Genomic DNA, 16,657 nt, shown 5'->3' with positions numbered 1-16,657 from the left:
CTGAGGGAGCGCCTGTTCCCTCAGCTGAGATCCGGTGATTGTTGCCGGTTTGCGCGGGCCTTGACGATCAGCCCCGAAGAAGAGGGAGGGCGATCAGCCGAGCCGCGCGCAAACACGTCACTCTACATCCTCGTCCCGCACGAGATCACGCGGGTAGCGGCGGCTGTCAGGTGGCCGCGCGTGCCAGGGGGCCAGATCTCGCAGATGATGGAGATCGGACGAGTCGGCACGCGCGAACATGTTGACGGCGAGACGACGAGTGAAGTCGTCCAAGCCCTCGACTCTTAGGTCCCTCTGGATTGTTTGGTTCCTCACGTACCATGGTGCGCCCGTGATGCGGCGGAGGATCTTGTTCTGCACGGTTTGCAACCTTTTCCGGTTAGTTAGATTCACGAGCGCGTACCATGCAGGCGCGGCGTACGTGAGTCGGCTGCGTAGGTGGGTCTTGTACACCAAGACCTTCACCCTCAGAGGGAGGCTTGAGGAGAGCACTGGACGAAGTAAGGCCATCGCGACGTTTGTCGACGCGATGGTCTTCGTGACGTGCTCGTTCATGTTGAGCCGGCGGTCGATGGTGACCCCGAGGTACTTTACCGTCGGGGACCACGAAATGTCCTGTCCGTTTAGCTGCAACCTATGCTGGCCAGTGTGCACACTCCCATTCGCGAGCGCCTGGGTTTTGCCAACGTTCACCGATAGCTTAATAAATTTGATGATTGAGACCTTCCCACTAAACGCAAATAAATTATTACAGCGCGTTTTTAGCAACGGCTAGCGCCATCTATGTTCAATAGTTTATTGTAATCAGAACAACGCTTTGCGCGGTAAGTTCAAAGTTAAAGACTTTTATATAATATTTGGTTTTAGGTCTACCAGTGGTTATTACAATAAAACTTAGCAATAATACTCGTAAGAGTGAGTATGGCGTGGCATCGCATAGCAGTCTTTCGATATGGCAATAATAACATACATAGCTTTGCCTTTGGCAACGGATTACTGACTGTATTTAGTAGCATCGTTTTCTATTTAAAAAAAGTATCGAACAAACATCTTCCAACAATATATAATTTTATTATGGCCGAAATTCTATAAGGAAACAAAAAAATACCTAGGTTCTAGGTCTTGCCCTGTCTTGTCATATCATATAAAAGCAATCATATATCGTTAACTTATAATGTCAAATCTTATACCTTTAAGCGAGCAATTCTTGTATACATTAAATATATTTTAATCTGAATCTCGGAAACGGCTCCAACGATTTTCATAAAATTTAGTATGCAGGGGATTTCAGGGGCGATAAATCAACCTAGCTAGGTTTCAATTTAAAAAAAATGTAGTTTACCCGTGTTTTAATGAGAAACATCTACAATAACATTAGGAACACAAAGGAAAAGTTTGTCACTATATACAAGACATTGGGTGATCCGGAAAGCAGAAGAAACCGGTCCGAATCCAGATGTCCTATTAGATTTTTTGTTAAATTTTTGTATTTTCTTAAAAATCCGAGCAAGGCTCGCTCGTCCGGATATTAATTAAAATATGTGATCTTAATAATTGTTGACATTTCAGGTAAGCCACGTGTTCATGTGCACAGGACGATTGTGAATTCTGATCTCAATGTGGAAGCTGTTCTGGAGTGCTCAATCCATGACGAACCTGCGTGAGTATCATCATCTACATTATACTTTATTACCTACCGTTAGGTACATGTCGTGATATTTTCGTGCTATCACTGCTTTGTTTTTGAAGTTTTCATCGTTAGGTTTTGACTTTTGTTGTTAATACTTCTGTAGTTTCTGTTGTTCTGTGTCGCTATAGTACCAGAAATGTAAATACTTTTTTACTTAACCCAGATTATTTCATTGAATTTTCATCCTTATTATAATAATCATCAGCACCACAACACAACACTTTTACATCAATCTATAATACTATAAAAAATTACATTTTTGTGTATTTATTTATTAATAGTAATATCCTAGTGTTGCTTGTTTTGCACACCATAACAAACCGAGGATGTGACGTCATTGACGTCCAAAGATAATGTAACCGGATAGTATGTATTTTAAAATTTGACATTTGACAGCGCCCACATCCGGTGGTACAAAGATGGCCGCCGCATCGAGGACTCTTCGCGCCAATACAGCGTCTCGACTCACGGCCAGCATTCCAACCTCACTGTCATCCCGACATCTGATCTGGACTTCGGAACATTCACTTGCGAGGTAAATATTTAAAATTAAGTTCGTTTCGTGCGGGTCGTCTCCTTCCCTCAATTATGTGCGAGGGAACGATGGCTGGTCCATGTGTCAAATCGTGAACGGGTTTTGCTTGTGGTGCCAGTTTGACCTGTTATAGTTAATAAATCATTGTATGTGTTGGATGCGATTACTAATAATTATGACAGTAATCACGACCATCATGTTTACGAAGCACAAACTATGAATTGAAGCTCTAAAGGTGCATCCAATGGTGATGCATCCAATATACGATAATTTATATAGTTTATTTTTAATATAGCTATTTACATTAAAAACTTAAAATTTCAGGCTGAAAATAACCTCGGCAAACACAACAGATCGATTGACTTAGTTCAGAGTCCAGTTGTCGAGGACTTCGGAAACGACGGCCCTAAGCTGTTCTGGACCATTCACTCTCATCAACCACTTGAAGAGATTGAGCTGCAGTTGAGAGAAATTGATGGGGTAAGTTCGTTCAGAAATTATCTTCAGCTTGAGGGCTACATTTCACTGGGACACCACAGTGGCGCAACCAGACGCCAACAAAATTTAAACAGCTCTATAGAGAATCAAAACGCGTGTAATTAGTACTGTTTTGACATAAGATTCTGCGTAGAAAATGTGGAACGCTTCACGATCTTGCGTGGCCTCATGGCCCCTGTGTAAGCATGACAATTACACGCGTTTAATTAATCATTTAAAAAGTGCTTTATTTTAATGTGTATCACTAGCGTTAATCATAGAAAATACTATAGCTCTATAGAGAGTTAATCATCTGATGTCCGTTTGGTTATGTCTGTATGGTGTTTAGTTTGGTAGCTTAGAGACTGGTTGTGTTACCGTGGTGTCCCGGAGTAATATGACCCTAAATCAGAGACAGGCAGTGTAAGCGCTTGCATGTCAGGAAATATTCATCCTATTACGCTTTTCTGTATGTTTAATATATTATATTTAAAATAGCGAAGACAAAGATCCAGTTTTGATTTTGACCATTTCACTTGTTTATTTTGTAATTAAATTTATTTGTCTTAACTATAGTAGAGGGGTTCATTTTGTGTTCTTGTTGAAGAATTGTTAGCACCTGCAATTGTTTTATATTTAAATGCAACTTACTACAAATTAACAGAGACATTTTAAAAATGTTTGTATAACTCAATCGCAGATTATTTAAGCAACGCAACTTCAAACTTTATAATTGTCAATTGTATTAAACTATGTACGTACAATATTATTAAGGGAAAAGTAGGCAATTTTTTCATGCAAACTCTCTCGACTGTTTTTGTCTTGGTTTTTAATCCTCAGTGCGCTTTCGCACTACGTCCGATCCGAATCCGATCCATATCCGTTAAAATGCGGTTCGGTGTAGTCGTAGAACTATTAGTTAGCCAAGAGTTTGTTGCGCCCATTCTTCTCACTTCTGAGAAATTCGTTTTGGAATGGGTGGTAGTTTTTGACTTTCAAAAAGTGATGTCACATCCTATTTTGAATGAAAATATTTGAATTTGAATTTATTTCTATGGTTGACGGAAGGAAATCGCATCACGGAAGCCGGATCTAGTGCGTAAGCTACCATAGAAATAGTTCTACGACTACTTCGGACCGTGTTTTCACGGATACGGATCGGATTCGGATCGGACGTAGTGCGAAAACGCTCTAAATCAATAAGATTTTCAAATAAGATCAATTACATCTTACTCTCAACTATCTTAAGCCATATTGATCACTCAACAGGTAAAAGTCATTTTAACTGTTCTGTGATATTACTCCACCATCTCTCTGTTATTTTAGTCTGTTCTTGAATACTTTGAACAGTATTTAAAACGGTCTCATCGTATCAATCGCCGCAATTAGTCGTTAAAGTTAATTCTGTTTTCAAAATTTCGTTACGTATAAAATTAATCAATACTCTTGGAGGAGGCGATGGTCGATAATGAAACAGAGATTTTTGAGTTTTTACATAGGGTTTTTTAAATTCAAATAGTTCTACTCAAAATAGGATTTAAAATAACTCATTGAACGCTAAGAGCTTCCCATCCGAAAATTTACGCCTCAGTTAGACCTGAGAACTACGGGCGCAAGAAACTCAGCGGTTAAAATGTTTTTTTAACAATTCTTTTGAATTAAGTAATACATTTGATTTGTACAGATTGTAGTTTATTTTTATTTGATTGGTGTCTAACCTGCGTCTGCGCGACAGAAATATTGTTTTAGAATTCTTAAATTTGAAATTGGCCTCAGCGAATGTTACCTATGAATTATTACAGTATTAATTTTTAAAAAGTGCCAAAAAAGAATACTGGGTCAAATTTATACCGCTTCTTCACAAAGCGCTGTGATTTTATTGACATAAAATAATTTGTAAGACATCAATTTTAAAGACTGGATTGAGTTTATAAACCGTTTTATGTAAGAGGGGCAAACGGACAAGAAGCTAAAGTGATGGAATGTGTTGAGGCAACCGTCCATGGACGTCAGCAATAACAGTTGCATGCTCTAATCTTAAAGGACCCTAAGTCGTATCGATTCGGGAAAGCTGAAGCCGGTAATTGATTCCACAAAGTGGCTGTGCAAGAAATTTCTTCAGAAGGGGTTGAGCTTAGTGTAACATAAAAGGAACATAGTATTGCGATATTTTTAAGCAACATGTAAATTTTCCAGGAAGGTGAATGGCGTACACTCAGGGTTCCTCTTCCCGAGGGTAGACGCCACGAATACAGCATTGTGTATTCTCTGGAGGATGCAGACATTGATGCAGGCAAATACGAGATTACTGTTAAAGTAAAGAACGAAAAGAATTGGAGCGAACATTCTAACCCAGCCATCGTTGATATTGGTATGTTGCGAAACTATTTTGTAGCGATGTATGACAATTCCTCGCAGAAGTTTCAGTAGACTAGCACTTAGGACACTAGGAGTCCATTCAGATCATTGACGTACAATAAACAATTACTAGACTTACAATCACGCTCAAAAATAGTTTGAAGCAAAACTCTACCTACATGTCTAAGACAGAGTTTTCGTTCAGTTGTGTTTCAAACATGCATAGAGTACAACGCACGCAGTGACGAAATGTTCTGTGAAAAACTGTCGAATAACAGTATATCCAAACCTAAAAGTAGGACGGAGTGTCGAAGGGTTAATTGCACGTTTAAATTAACAAAATTGTGTAATTAAATTGACATTTTTACTCGTTTTGCTAAATAATTTCATTTCAATTGTTTAAACAAAATTCATATTTGACGAATGAAGTGGGCCTCTTTTACGCACATTTCTCACCATTATCAACGAGCTTCTTATTAGCGTGTATAATAAACTTCAACATACGAAATAAGGTGATTAACACCTTATTTCGTGAATGAAAATTTCAATGTTATCTGTATAAGTTTTTTTTTAATGATAATAAGGGACGAAACGAGCAGGACGTTCAGCTGATGGTAATTGATACGCCATGCCCATTACAATGCAATGCCGCTCAGGATTCTCAAAAAACCCAAAAATTCTGTTAATGTATAAGTATATAAAACGTCCTTTTAGTAGGCGATTGGAAGTCTTGTAGTTTATTTTTATGTTTACAGCTGATCTACAGATTTGCAATTTCTATTTCAATTTCTGCTTTTCTCTAATTTCAAATATTCCGTTCAGTTGTTTATTTTTAATTTATTATTTTAGTGATTTCTTTTTTTAGTTATGTTGCCTAATTTTACTTTTTGCTTTTTTATTTTAGAAGCCCAACCGCAATACATTCGGCCGGCTTCAGGTGAGGATTTGTTATTTATTTTTTATGATTTACTTTATCCTTTTTTATTTATTTTATAATAGCATTATTTGTAAGATAATTTATACATATAGATAGAGGCTCTTACTTTTTGGCAACACAATAAAAACAAGCCAGGTTCATTGTTTATTACTTTAATATCCATGACAGCTACGTGTCACTTTGTTTTAGTGTGCGTGTGTCGTTGGAAATTTAAGGTTTAGAGTTTGCCGCAATTTTTTCGACATGTTCACACCAGTCTATCTAGGTGTAAAAATTAACGATAAAATTTTGCTGTTTACGAAAAATCCATTAGTATGTTTACTTATAGCAATTTTTTTAAATAAGGTTTAAAGCAGCATTGATCGCTCCAAAGATTTTTTTTATAATATTACTATTTCAGATATTCATGTTTACTTTTTATTTTTCAGTATATTTGCCGGGAGCTGGCCACAGCATTCGACCCCACATCGTCCTGATTCCACTTATCTATCTATTGGTCCGACTCTAAACGACGTATAGACTAATATTTATTGTTACAGCGAAGTATTGGTGTTAATTAAGATATCTGTTATTATATTAATCAAGGATTCTGAGTAGAAGTTAATTTACTTTACTAAAACTTAAGTATAGAGACAACAGTCTTATTGGCGTTATCATTTTTTGTAGAATAAAAATTGAAATGAGCACGAAACGGAAATGCGTCACAGCAACGCGTAACGGAAGTGGCTCCTCATTGGCTGACAGTGTTAAAGCTGGGCAAAGTAAAGAATACAACAAAATAAAAGTTCCTCACACGAAATCAATCTGTCCTTGAGTAATAAAATAACTTACTTTTATATTTCGCTTTCAATGTATAGAAAAACAGAACATAATTACAAATTAAATATTCTCGTTAGTGGTACAAACAATTGAAAATGCCAAGATACTTAATTGTTTTATACAAAAGTGTATTTCAAATTATTCTGCTAAATGTAGTTGGTATGTTGCTTCTGTATTTTGTAAATAATTTACAATATTAATAATTAATTGTAATCCAACTATTAAATTTTATTGATAGCTACTTAGCGATATATTTGACGGATACTTAAAACAAGAGTTAAGCATTTAGTTTTTCTTTTAGTACAATGTTAATCTTACTTCGTTTGGAAACAAAACTTACACTACACTAAGAATTATTAATTTCCCATTCATAATCGAAAACTATTTATTCAATGCCATGTTTAAAATTCAATATTTCATTAAGGAGCCACCTCCACGAGCGAGTATATCGCGAGAACTCGTCTATCGTCGCTTGTCGGGTAATAATAATCGGGTAATAATACGAGATGACGATTATACCATCAGCGTATGGACGCCACTATCTATGGAATCAAAGCATGATTCCGATCGATACCCGATCGGATCTGCGCTTGATATGCACTGGCTCCCAAAGTGTGATACGCGCGCCGCGAGATCGTCACATTCTGCGACGATAGGTGTACGATAGTGTATAAAGAAACGTACACGTAGCAGGGTTACGTTGGCATATAAGCTCCCATACAATCTACTCATCAAATCGCCATGTGGTATCACGTTCTATTACAGTACACACATAAATACGTGGCACAACGTTCATGTACGAGCGAGCCGCTCGTGGAGGTGACGCCTTGTGCATTCGTTGAAGCGCATCTTTCTTGTATCTAGACAGAACAAAACACACTTTTCTATCTTTGACAGCCTACGCAAATCTGTTACGTTAAACCGTTATTAATAAACGCGAAGTAAAGTTCTTCATATTTTTTTTGTCTTTTTCTTTCCTTCGTACTACAGAATTCAATGACAGAGAGAAGTTCTTAACTTGGAGTAAATTCACATTGCGTTTATTAATAACATTACCTGAATGTTAATAACTCTATGACAGTTCAAACGTCAAAGGTTGACACCAATAATTTTATTTAATTTTTCGCGTTTCGTGTGCTGCCAGTATGTGGTACAAACTCAACCTTATTATTTTAATGACCCGTCAAGTATTAAGTAAAACACCTTTGTAGGCAGTCTTACATTATTTTAATTAAAATAATAGGTTATTATTACCAAAGTGTAATTAAGTTATTGTCACTTAGAGTTACATTAGTTTATTTTGATTAACGCTTATAAATATTTATTCGACTGTTAAGCCGTTCGCTTATTGTAACTAATTAGATAACTATGGATAGTGCAGTGAATTTTACTCGTTATGATATAGAAAATCGGCAAAGATTTTGACTATTTCTTTCCAGTGATTTTTGAGTATTTAAAAAATAAAATATTTACAATTGAACCCAGTAAATTAATCAAAATCTATGTCGATGCTAACGGCCATATGAAACTATTAATGACAGAATAAATAATTAGTCTTAAATACCAGTTATAGCCTTAATGATGTGCCTAAATAATTTTATAACAATAGTTCCACAAGGTGCTAAACCTTTCAATCTTCCATTTTGAATTTTTAAGAAATATTTGTGTTAAAAATAAAAAATGTGTCGTGTCTATGGATTTATGGCTTTGAGCCTTTGCCTCAAAATTGGCTGAAATATAAAATGACGTTTGACAGATAAATAATTATTTGCATATTTATTTTCTTAAAAATTCAACAACAGTTATAGTTACTAGTCTTAATGTAATGCTTTTATCGTGTATTTGCTTATTTTAGTAAATAAAATGCGTTCCATGAAATTCATATTAAAATTTCTTCTCTAAGTTTATAGTGCATTATGATGCACCTACCTAAGTACTCTCACCACGGACGATTAAAAAAAGAAGGACTCCGCGGCGTGATATTAGCGAGTGAAGCACTTTTATGCTAGTGTGTGTGCGGTTACAGGGGATACTAGCAACGCAGTTTTTCTCCCTTTTATAATATTATGTAGTCATATATGGCAACAATTACTTTTTACTACGATTTTAGACAACTGCATTTTTAAAATATTTTATTGCGATGGAAACTGATCTGTCACAGATGAGTGCAAATATCATAATGGCGGCCGATCGGCTTGCATTAGTGTAAGTGTATGCGTGGGGCTATGTATTTACAAGTTAACCGACTTGTTTTGGTGCTTCACTGTTTTGTAAGGTGACATGGAATCCTCCTTTTTTTACTCGTCCCTGTCTCTCACATAACATGTCAAGAAAATACGAATATAGTAGTAATTTGTTAATAAATAATTCAATTTGTTTATTATTTCTTAACGATCACTAGTAATTCTTTTAACAACTATAAATATTGGTGGATTAGTAGTAAACACTACTACTATACAAAAAGAATTTAGTGAGGTATTATTAATATAAAACATTTGTCCAAAAACCCCACTAAAGACCTAACAATATTTTTCTTTAATATCAATCTTCAGTAAAACATCATAATGCGATGTCAAGAATTATTGAAATATTCCTCAAATTATATTTTTAAGTAATATGAAATTGGATAAAAAGTAGTACTAAGATTTCTTAACAATATTTTTTGAAATAGAAACATTAAAATTAAACATATTAGTACAAGCAAAAGTACAATAGTGATAAAATTGTATTTTACATTGTTTAATATTCTTACTATTTGATTTAATGCTATGGTTTTTATCGGATATATGTTGTACTGTTGCGATTAATGTATGCATAGATAATTTAAATATTATATTGAAATGGCTTGTAATTGTGACTGTCAATTATATTATTTCGGGCGTCACTTTTTCTTCATACATTACGTTTTTTTTAGTACAAGACACACAGCTGTCGTCCAACTCATGTCTTGATTGCTAAAAATAACTTTGATTTTACCTTTAAACCTTAATTTTATTTTTATATATTCTGATTAAACACACTAAAGGCAAAGCTGAAGACATGAACTCGTAGTATTGAAATAATGTTCTATTTCTTTTATTGTGACCAAAATAACAAAAAGTTTTTAATTAGGCATCTGACGTGTCATTTCCTTATTTTCTCCGAAGTGACGTCAAATTAATTAATTTGTTTATCGAAAAACAATGCTTGTTAAACGTAAAAAAATATTTTTTACATTTAATAACAAAAATCGCCCTAATTAACTATCACTGAATCAAATAGAATAAGATAATTGCAAGAACAAAAGCTGTTATAATTAAAATTTAATAGAAAAGACGGCTCCACTGAGTTTCTGTAGTCATACAAAATATTTTGTGGTTATTGAATGAAAAAAGAGATGGCAACACTACAGACAACTGCCGCAAACTACATATTTTAAATCAATATTTTTCTAAATTGGTCCCGCTTTTTTCTATTAGCAAAAATATTACTCTTAATACAAGCCAGGCCTTAACTAGCTTTTCGTATTTTTTTAATAAACGCGCAGTACTTTATCACCAGTTACCAAACAATTGACATAAAGGTATGAATGAATGGAGCAAAATTAATAACTAAAGTATTCTGCGCCCATAAATATCTAAAATATAAACCTAATCTTATAATCAGCTGTGTGTATTGATTGATCTATAGACGTTAAAAAGTGTTAATCATAATCTTGGGAAAGTATTTTACTATATATATACCTTATAGAATCAGCTGACTTTAAATAAAATGTACAACGCATCTGTGCCTTCACTGTATTCGGATTCGAAGGTGATATTTTGTCTTAAATAAATAATTAATGTTTGTAAATAATTATATAATGCTGTTTTATTTCGTTTCTTTTCTTTTTGCCCCTACCACTTCTTCGAAAAATTTTGAGCTTTAAGGGTGAGAAGTGGCAAGAAACTTATTGACAGTCTTTTAAATCAACAATTACGGCTTCATCGTTTTACTTGTATTTCAATTACAATAGTATATTAAAGTGTTGTAAACACAAAAAGAAAGCGTATAATTAATGGACCCAGTCCAAGATCCGTACAGAAATAAAATTGTGAAATAATTAAAAAAAAACAACGAAAGTCTGTGAGCTGTTTATTGACGTAACTTCTCAAGACATACACCAGGATTGAAGCTGCACCACGCCGGCCAAATCGGTTGGACACTTATTCCACGCAACAACATCCGCCATCTTTAATTAATTGTCATAACTTTACTCATAGCTACGTGATTATAGTACATTATTGTAGTTATATACTTCGAGACTCGTTATGAAAAAAATTATGAAATTGAAATTATAACACGCGCGCGCATCACTTTAACATAAATGTAACAGGATGAAGTTGGTTCCTAAAATAGGTCTTTTAAACTATTACGTTGCACAAACAATGACATCTAAAATAACAGAATGAACTTGGCTCCTAAAATATGTCTTTTAAACTATTACGTTGTGCGAACAATGACATCTAAAATAACAGAATGAAGCTGGTTCCTAAAATAGGTCTTTTAAACTATTACGTTGCACAAACAATGACATCTAAAATAACAGAATGAACTTGGCTCCTAAAATATGTCTTTTAAACTATAACGTTGTGCGAACAATGACATCTAAAATAACAGAATGAAGCTGGTTCCTAAAATATGTCTTTTAAACTATTACGTTGCACAAACAATGACATCTAAAATAACAGAATGAACTTGGCTCCTAAAATATGTCTTTTAAACTATTACGTTGTGCGAACAATGACATCTAAAATAACAGAATGAAGTTGGTTCCTAAAATATATCTTTTAAACTTTAACGTTGCGCAAACAATGACAGCTAAAATAACACAATGAAGTTGGTTCCAAAAGTATATTTCCTAGTGTGGGGTTCTTACCGATGCATATCTAGTCTAGCGTAGACAGAGTGATTTGCGAAGGAGTTGACAGCTACGTCAGACCACAGACGTTCAGCAACGGCCGCCGCTCGTGGCCAAAGATGCTCATCGAGGTTGCCTGAAAAAGCAAATATATTAAATGGAATTTACTTAAGTATAAGGATGTATAATATAGTCAAGTTATAATTTAACTGTTTGAAAATCTGGAAATCTCTTATATATACTTAATAAGTCTGGCCATAAATACTGTCACAATTAAAAATAAACAAAATATTATATTTGAATTTTGAATCTGTCTTTTTTATATGATTTTTCATTGAAATTGTCATTTTGGCGTCAATACATTGTACAATATTTTGCGATATTAAAATGGAGTGGGGTGATAAAGAGAACCGAATCGCTGTGATTGCATTACACACAGTAGGTATGGCGCCAAATGGAATTTTTAAAACTCTCCATACGCTTGGTATTAGTAACATGTTTGTGTACCGGACTATTAATAGGTACAAAATATGGCCGTCCACATAGTGTTTATAAATGTTATTTTGCAATAGATTTTTTTTCTTTGTTTCATTATTTTTGGCAATACTAGGTATATATTATATATTTAGACTAGCTGACCCGGCAAACGTTGTTTTGCCATATAAAGTATAATTCACGCGATAGTTTTATAAGTAATAAAATATTGCCTATATTATAGCCTGTACATCATTTTGTTCTATTGTCAATAGTTTTTGCAGCGCACGCAAAAATAGGTTTTCGATTTTACACCTTGTGTTACAAAATAGCAATTTTATTACGGATCCCTAATTTTGAAAAAAATAACATAGCCTTTAGCCTTCCTCGATAAATGGACTACCCAACACTGAAAGAATCATTCAAATCCGACCAGTAGTACCAGAGATTAGCGCGTTCAAACAAACAAACAAACAAACACTGCAGCTTTATAATATTAGTATAGATTAAAAAATTTACAATTGCAAAACTAAAGTCTACAAGAGTGTCTACTACATAAAAAGTAAATAACTAGAGTAAATTAGATAATTTTATTTAATACTTCACAAACAGCAAGGTAGGAGAGGAACTTTATTTTACTGCATATTTTTTATAGCAAGCTTTTGATATTATGATTAAAATCCCTGTTTATTTTTACATCCACACAGATAGTCAACTTTGCTATACACACGAACAGGATGATTCAAAACTGATAGACAACTGTCTCGCTTCCAGGCCATCGGAAAGCGAAGCTGCTCCTAGCATGAACGTGCCAAACAATGCATAAGCTTGGACAGGAGACAACTGAGAGCCCTCACGGAGTTCCTATCCGTCCACTACTGCTGGGCACCTAGCCAGAATGGGTCTCAGTGAATCAAACCTGTGCAGATTCTGCTGCGAAGCCGCTAAGACCTCAAACACATACTACTGGAATCCGAGGCCATTGCCAGAATCAGGCTGGGGTGTCTTAAAATATCTTTACTCAAAGCAGAGGACGTGCCCTGCCTGGACCCTCTGAGGATTCTACGCTTCTTAGAAGTAATAGGTCTTGAAAATACAATTTATATCCCGGTACACAGGAAGTCGAGGGTACAACAGATCCTATATTTGATTTAAGTGCATCAAAATCCCCTACTCATAATAATAATAAATACTCCGGGAGAAATAGTTTGATAGGTACCAGGTCATACAGTTACCGATGAATATGCAGACGGAGTTACATGGATTGGAACCAACTGGGATGAACAAGGAATAGGAGTCCTACTAAATAGTAAACTCTGGACCAGAACTCCGGATTAAACACCCTCCAATAGTCCCAGAAATACAAATAAAATAACGAAAATATACAAAAAATTTCATGTTATATGAAATCAAAATACGTCCATAGCGCCAAATAATCAAATTAAACAATTTCAAAGTTTTAAATCAAGAAAAAAAAAACAACACAACAATAAGACTGCCGGTAAAGGAGTATGATTAAACAGGCATAGTTTATGCAACCCTAGCATAATCCTAAAGAGGTAGTGAGAATGAATCTACACCGCCTCTAAACCTTGGGTTTTCGAAAACCTACAGCGTGTAGATTATAATAGTACAGATAATAATAATAACAATAATATTGACACACTTATACACAAATTATCTTGCACCAAACTAGGCATAGCCTGTACTATGGGTATAGGACAACGATATATTTAAAACAAAATACTCACTTAAACATACATAAATACATATAAACATCCATGACTCGGAAACAAACATCCATATTCATCATATAAATGATTGCACGCACCTACTGAGATTCGAACCCGGGACCTGTAAGCTTATTAGGCGGGTCACTAACCATTCGGCTATTGGGATCGTCTATATGAAACCCCATTGCATATAGCGAATGTGAATGAATTAAAAGGAAATTTTAGTGGCCATTTTTCTATACAAACGTTTTCGTTTTTAAAATAAATAATTGCGAGTGCGAGTCGGACTTGCCCATGAAGGGTACCGTACCAGCAAGTAACATAATATAAAATTTCTTGTAGTTCGTTGTAACTTGGACTGAAGTTTGAATAATAAAGTATTTTTTTTTAAATTAAGTTATTTATAAAGTATTAAAAAAAACTACTTACTAGATCTCGTTCAAACCAATTTTCGGTGGAAGTTTGCATAGTAATGTACATCATATATTTTTTTTAGTTTTATCATTCTCTTACTTTAGAAATTACAGGGGGGGGACACATTTTACCACTTTGCAAGTGTCTCTCGCGCAAACTATTCAGTTTCGAAAAAAATTATATTAGAAACCATACTATAATTTTTTAGGGGTATATCTATCTACAACTACTTACCAAGTTTCAAATATAATTAATTCTTATAGTATCAGAAAAAACTGGCTGTGACATACGTACGGACGGACGGACAGACAGACAGGACGAATCCGTAAGGTTTCCGTTTTTTTCAATTTGGCTACGGAACTCTAGAAATCAGGAGCAAACTGCTGAGAATGAAATCTGATTTTTGAGTTTTTAACTGAAGATCCTGAAGAAAGTCGGAGCTGCAGTTGTGTTACGGCGGTTTTCAATAACGTATCTATCCTTAGTTAAACTTACTAGGTAGGTCGAGGTAGACAAATATATCCTTTTACGCTTACTTACATTTCAATTTACTGAAATCTAAAAACGGTCTCAGCTAATGTTTCATCTGAAGGCCGGGTATAAACGAATTCAGCAAAAAAAGTGCTTTGGCATAACAATCAAAACTCCTTCATCATGCACCGGAAGACGTCCACTGCTGGACAAAAGCCTCCCCCAAAGATCTCCACGATGATCAGTCCTGCGCTGCCCTCATCCAGCGTATTCCGGCGATCGGTCCATCTTGTGGGGGACCTACCAACACTGCGTCTTCCGGTACGTGGTCGCCATTCGAGGACCTTCCTGTCCCAACGGCCATCTGTCCATCGAACTATGTGCCCTGCACACTGCCACTTTGGTTTAGCAATAAAAAAAAACGAAACTCAAACTCACAAAACTCCTTAAAAAATATTCCTCGCGCTATTTTACGTTTGTAGAAGAAACAATGATGTACAACCAATGATGAAAATATTATTGTACAGCAAAATTAAGTTAAATAACGTGTAAAAAAATACTATTTCTCTAACGCGCCAAAAGAAGTATAACTTAAAAAAAATAGAATCAAATAATAAGGGTGACCGGACGGACCGAGGTGAGTGAACGAAAAGGGACAACTCTCATTTGCCGTTTTTGTTTTTAATCCTACTCTACATACAGCGAATGAAAGTTGGCGTACGGTCTTCCCCCCCTTGTTACTCACCACAACATACATTTTTTCTGTCGTTTTTATCTGCTTTCGACTCTGCTCGCTTCTTTACTCGCCGAATACAAGCAGTAACAGTTATCTGAAGGCATTAGCCGACAGCGGGAACTGTCCGTACGTTGGCCATTCAATCAAAATTACTAACACCATTACATTCTTGGCTAACTGACAATGGATCATAGTTGTCCAAAATAAACGTTTTTTATATAACTTTCTTCACTTGTAATATGTGGACAATGCCTGATGCGAAAACGTAGCATCGCTTTATGAATGCCAGTTCCTCAACCGTTTTAGTTTCACCAACTTACTGAGAATCATAATATTCACGAATAAATCTTAGCATAATGTGATAGTGGCCATCATAATAATAAGGGATCCTTTATAGGTCCAGCCACTATACTAGAACCCACTGAGCACTAATACAAAAAATATATTAAAGCTTCTTTGACATAGAAGGCTTACTATAGTGTAGTAGATTAAATAGATGATAATGGTTCTTGTCTGGTTCTTCGCAGGCCACCCTAAAATTGTATAATATTATATTAAGTAGGCTAAGTTGTTATATGATTCAAAAGATGGGATGTGTTTCTTATCAGTTCTACTCCCCATGTCAAAGCCTCTTTATGAACTGATATAGCTTCATGACATTTACCAATTGTTGTTCCAATATGTTATTGTCATGGTAATAATAACATGCCCTATGGTAATAAAATATTTTTCTATGATAGATCACATTGGTGCATCGAGTAAGACAAACAAACATATGCTATCGACAGATATTGCTTTTAAGTTTCAGATCCTCAATCTACACTCTGCATCTCCCATCTCTATAAAAGTTGAAATCCGTACCAGAATCAACGAGGTCAGTCCACAAGAGTGCTTCTCCGCCTTCAATAGTGAACACTTCAACATTCTTCCAAGAATTCCAGCCGTACATTTCTTGCCACGTTCTGGCAATATAAATACAACAAATTAAAATAGGCTAGAAAATATTCCAAGTAAACCAAATTATGTGCTAAATTAGCTCTAAGTTTAAAATACCCAATACATGTTATGACAACCGTTGTAACCGTATACATCTGTTAACACTCTCATTACGGAGAAACATAGCTGACGTCTCAT

General features: G+C 35.2%; 2 protein-coding genes across 2 annotated transcripts in view; one reads left to right on the top strand and one right to left on the bottom strand.

Moving 5' to 3' along the window:
* LOC126972767 (protein amalgam-like) overlaps nt 1–10,658 on the top strand; it is a 154,647-nt gene extending 143,989 nt beyond the window's left edge. Inside the window, exons 9-14 of the mRNA XM_050819805.1 lie at nt 1,570–1,660; nt 2,087–2,225; nt 2,550–2,705; nt 4,899–5,073; nt 5,965–5,997; nt 6,426–10,658. Of these exons, the coding sequence (XP_050675762.1) occupies nt 1,570–1,660; nt 2,087–2,225; nt 2,550–2,705; nt 4,899–5,073; nt 5,965–5,997; nt 6,426–6,505 (674 nt within the window). The 3' untranslated portion in view covers nt 6,506–10,658. The remainder of the gene's footprint in view (nt 1–1,569; nt 1,661–2,086; nt 2,226–2,549; nt 2,706–4,898; nt 5,074–5,964; nt 5,998–6,425) is intronic.
* Nucleotides 10,433–16,657, bottom strand: part of LOC126973004 (probable beta-hexosaminidase fdl) — a 24,439-nt gene continuing 18,214 nt past the window's right edge. Inside the window, exons 7-10 of the mRNA XM_050820132.1 lie at nt 16,385–16,485; nt 11,714–11,831; nt 10,938–11,026; nt 10,433–10,479 (exon numbers count right to left, since the gene is read on the bottom strand). Of these exons, the coding sequence (XP_050676089.1) occupies nt 10,433–10,479; nt 10,938–11,026; nt 11,714–11,831; nt 16,385–16,485 (355 nt within the window). The remainder of the gene's footprint in view (nt 10,480–10,937; nt 11,027–11,713; nt 11,832–16,384; nt 16,486–16,657) is intronic.

This window comes from Leptidea sinapis, chromosome 2, assembly GCF_905404315.1.
Source record: "Leptidea sinapis chromosome 2, ilLepSina1.1, whole genome shotgun sequence".
Classification (NCBI taxonomy): domain Eukaryota; kingdom Metazoa; phylum Arthropoda; class Insecta; order Lepidoptera; family Pieridae; genus Leptidea; species Leptidea sinapis.
The sequence above is the reverse complement of the archived record's forward strand: the minus strand, read 5'-3'. Positions and strand labels throughout refer to the sequence as shown.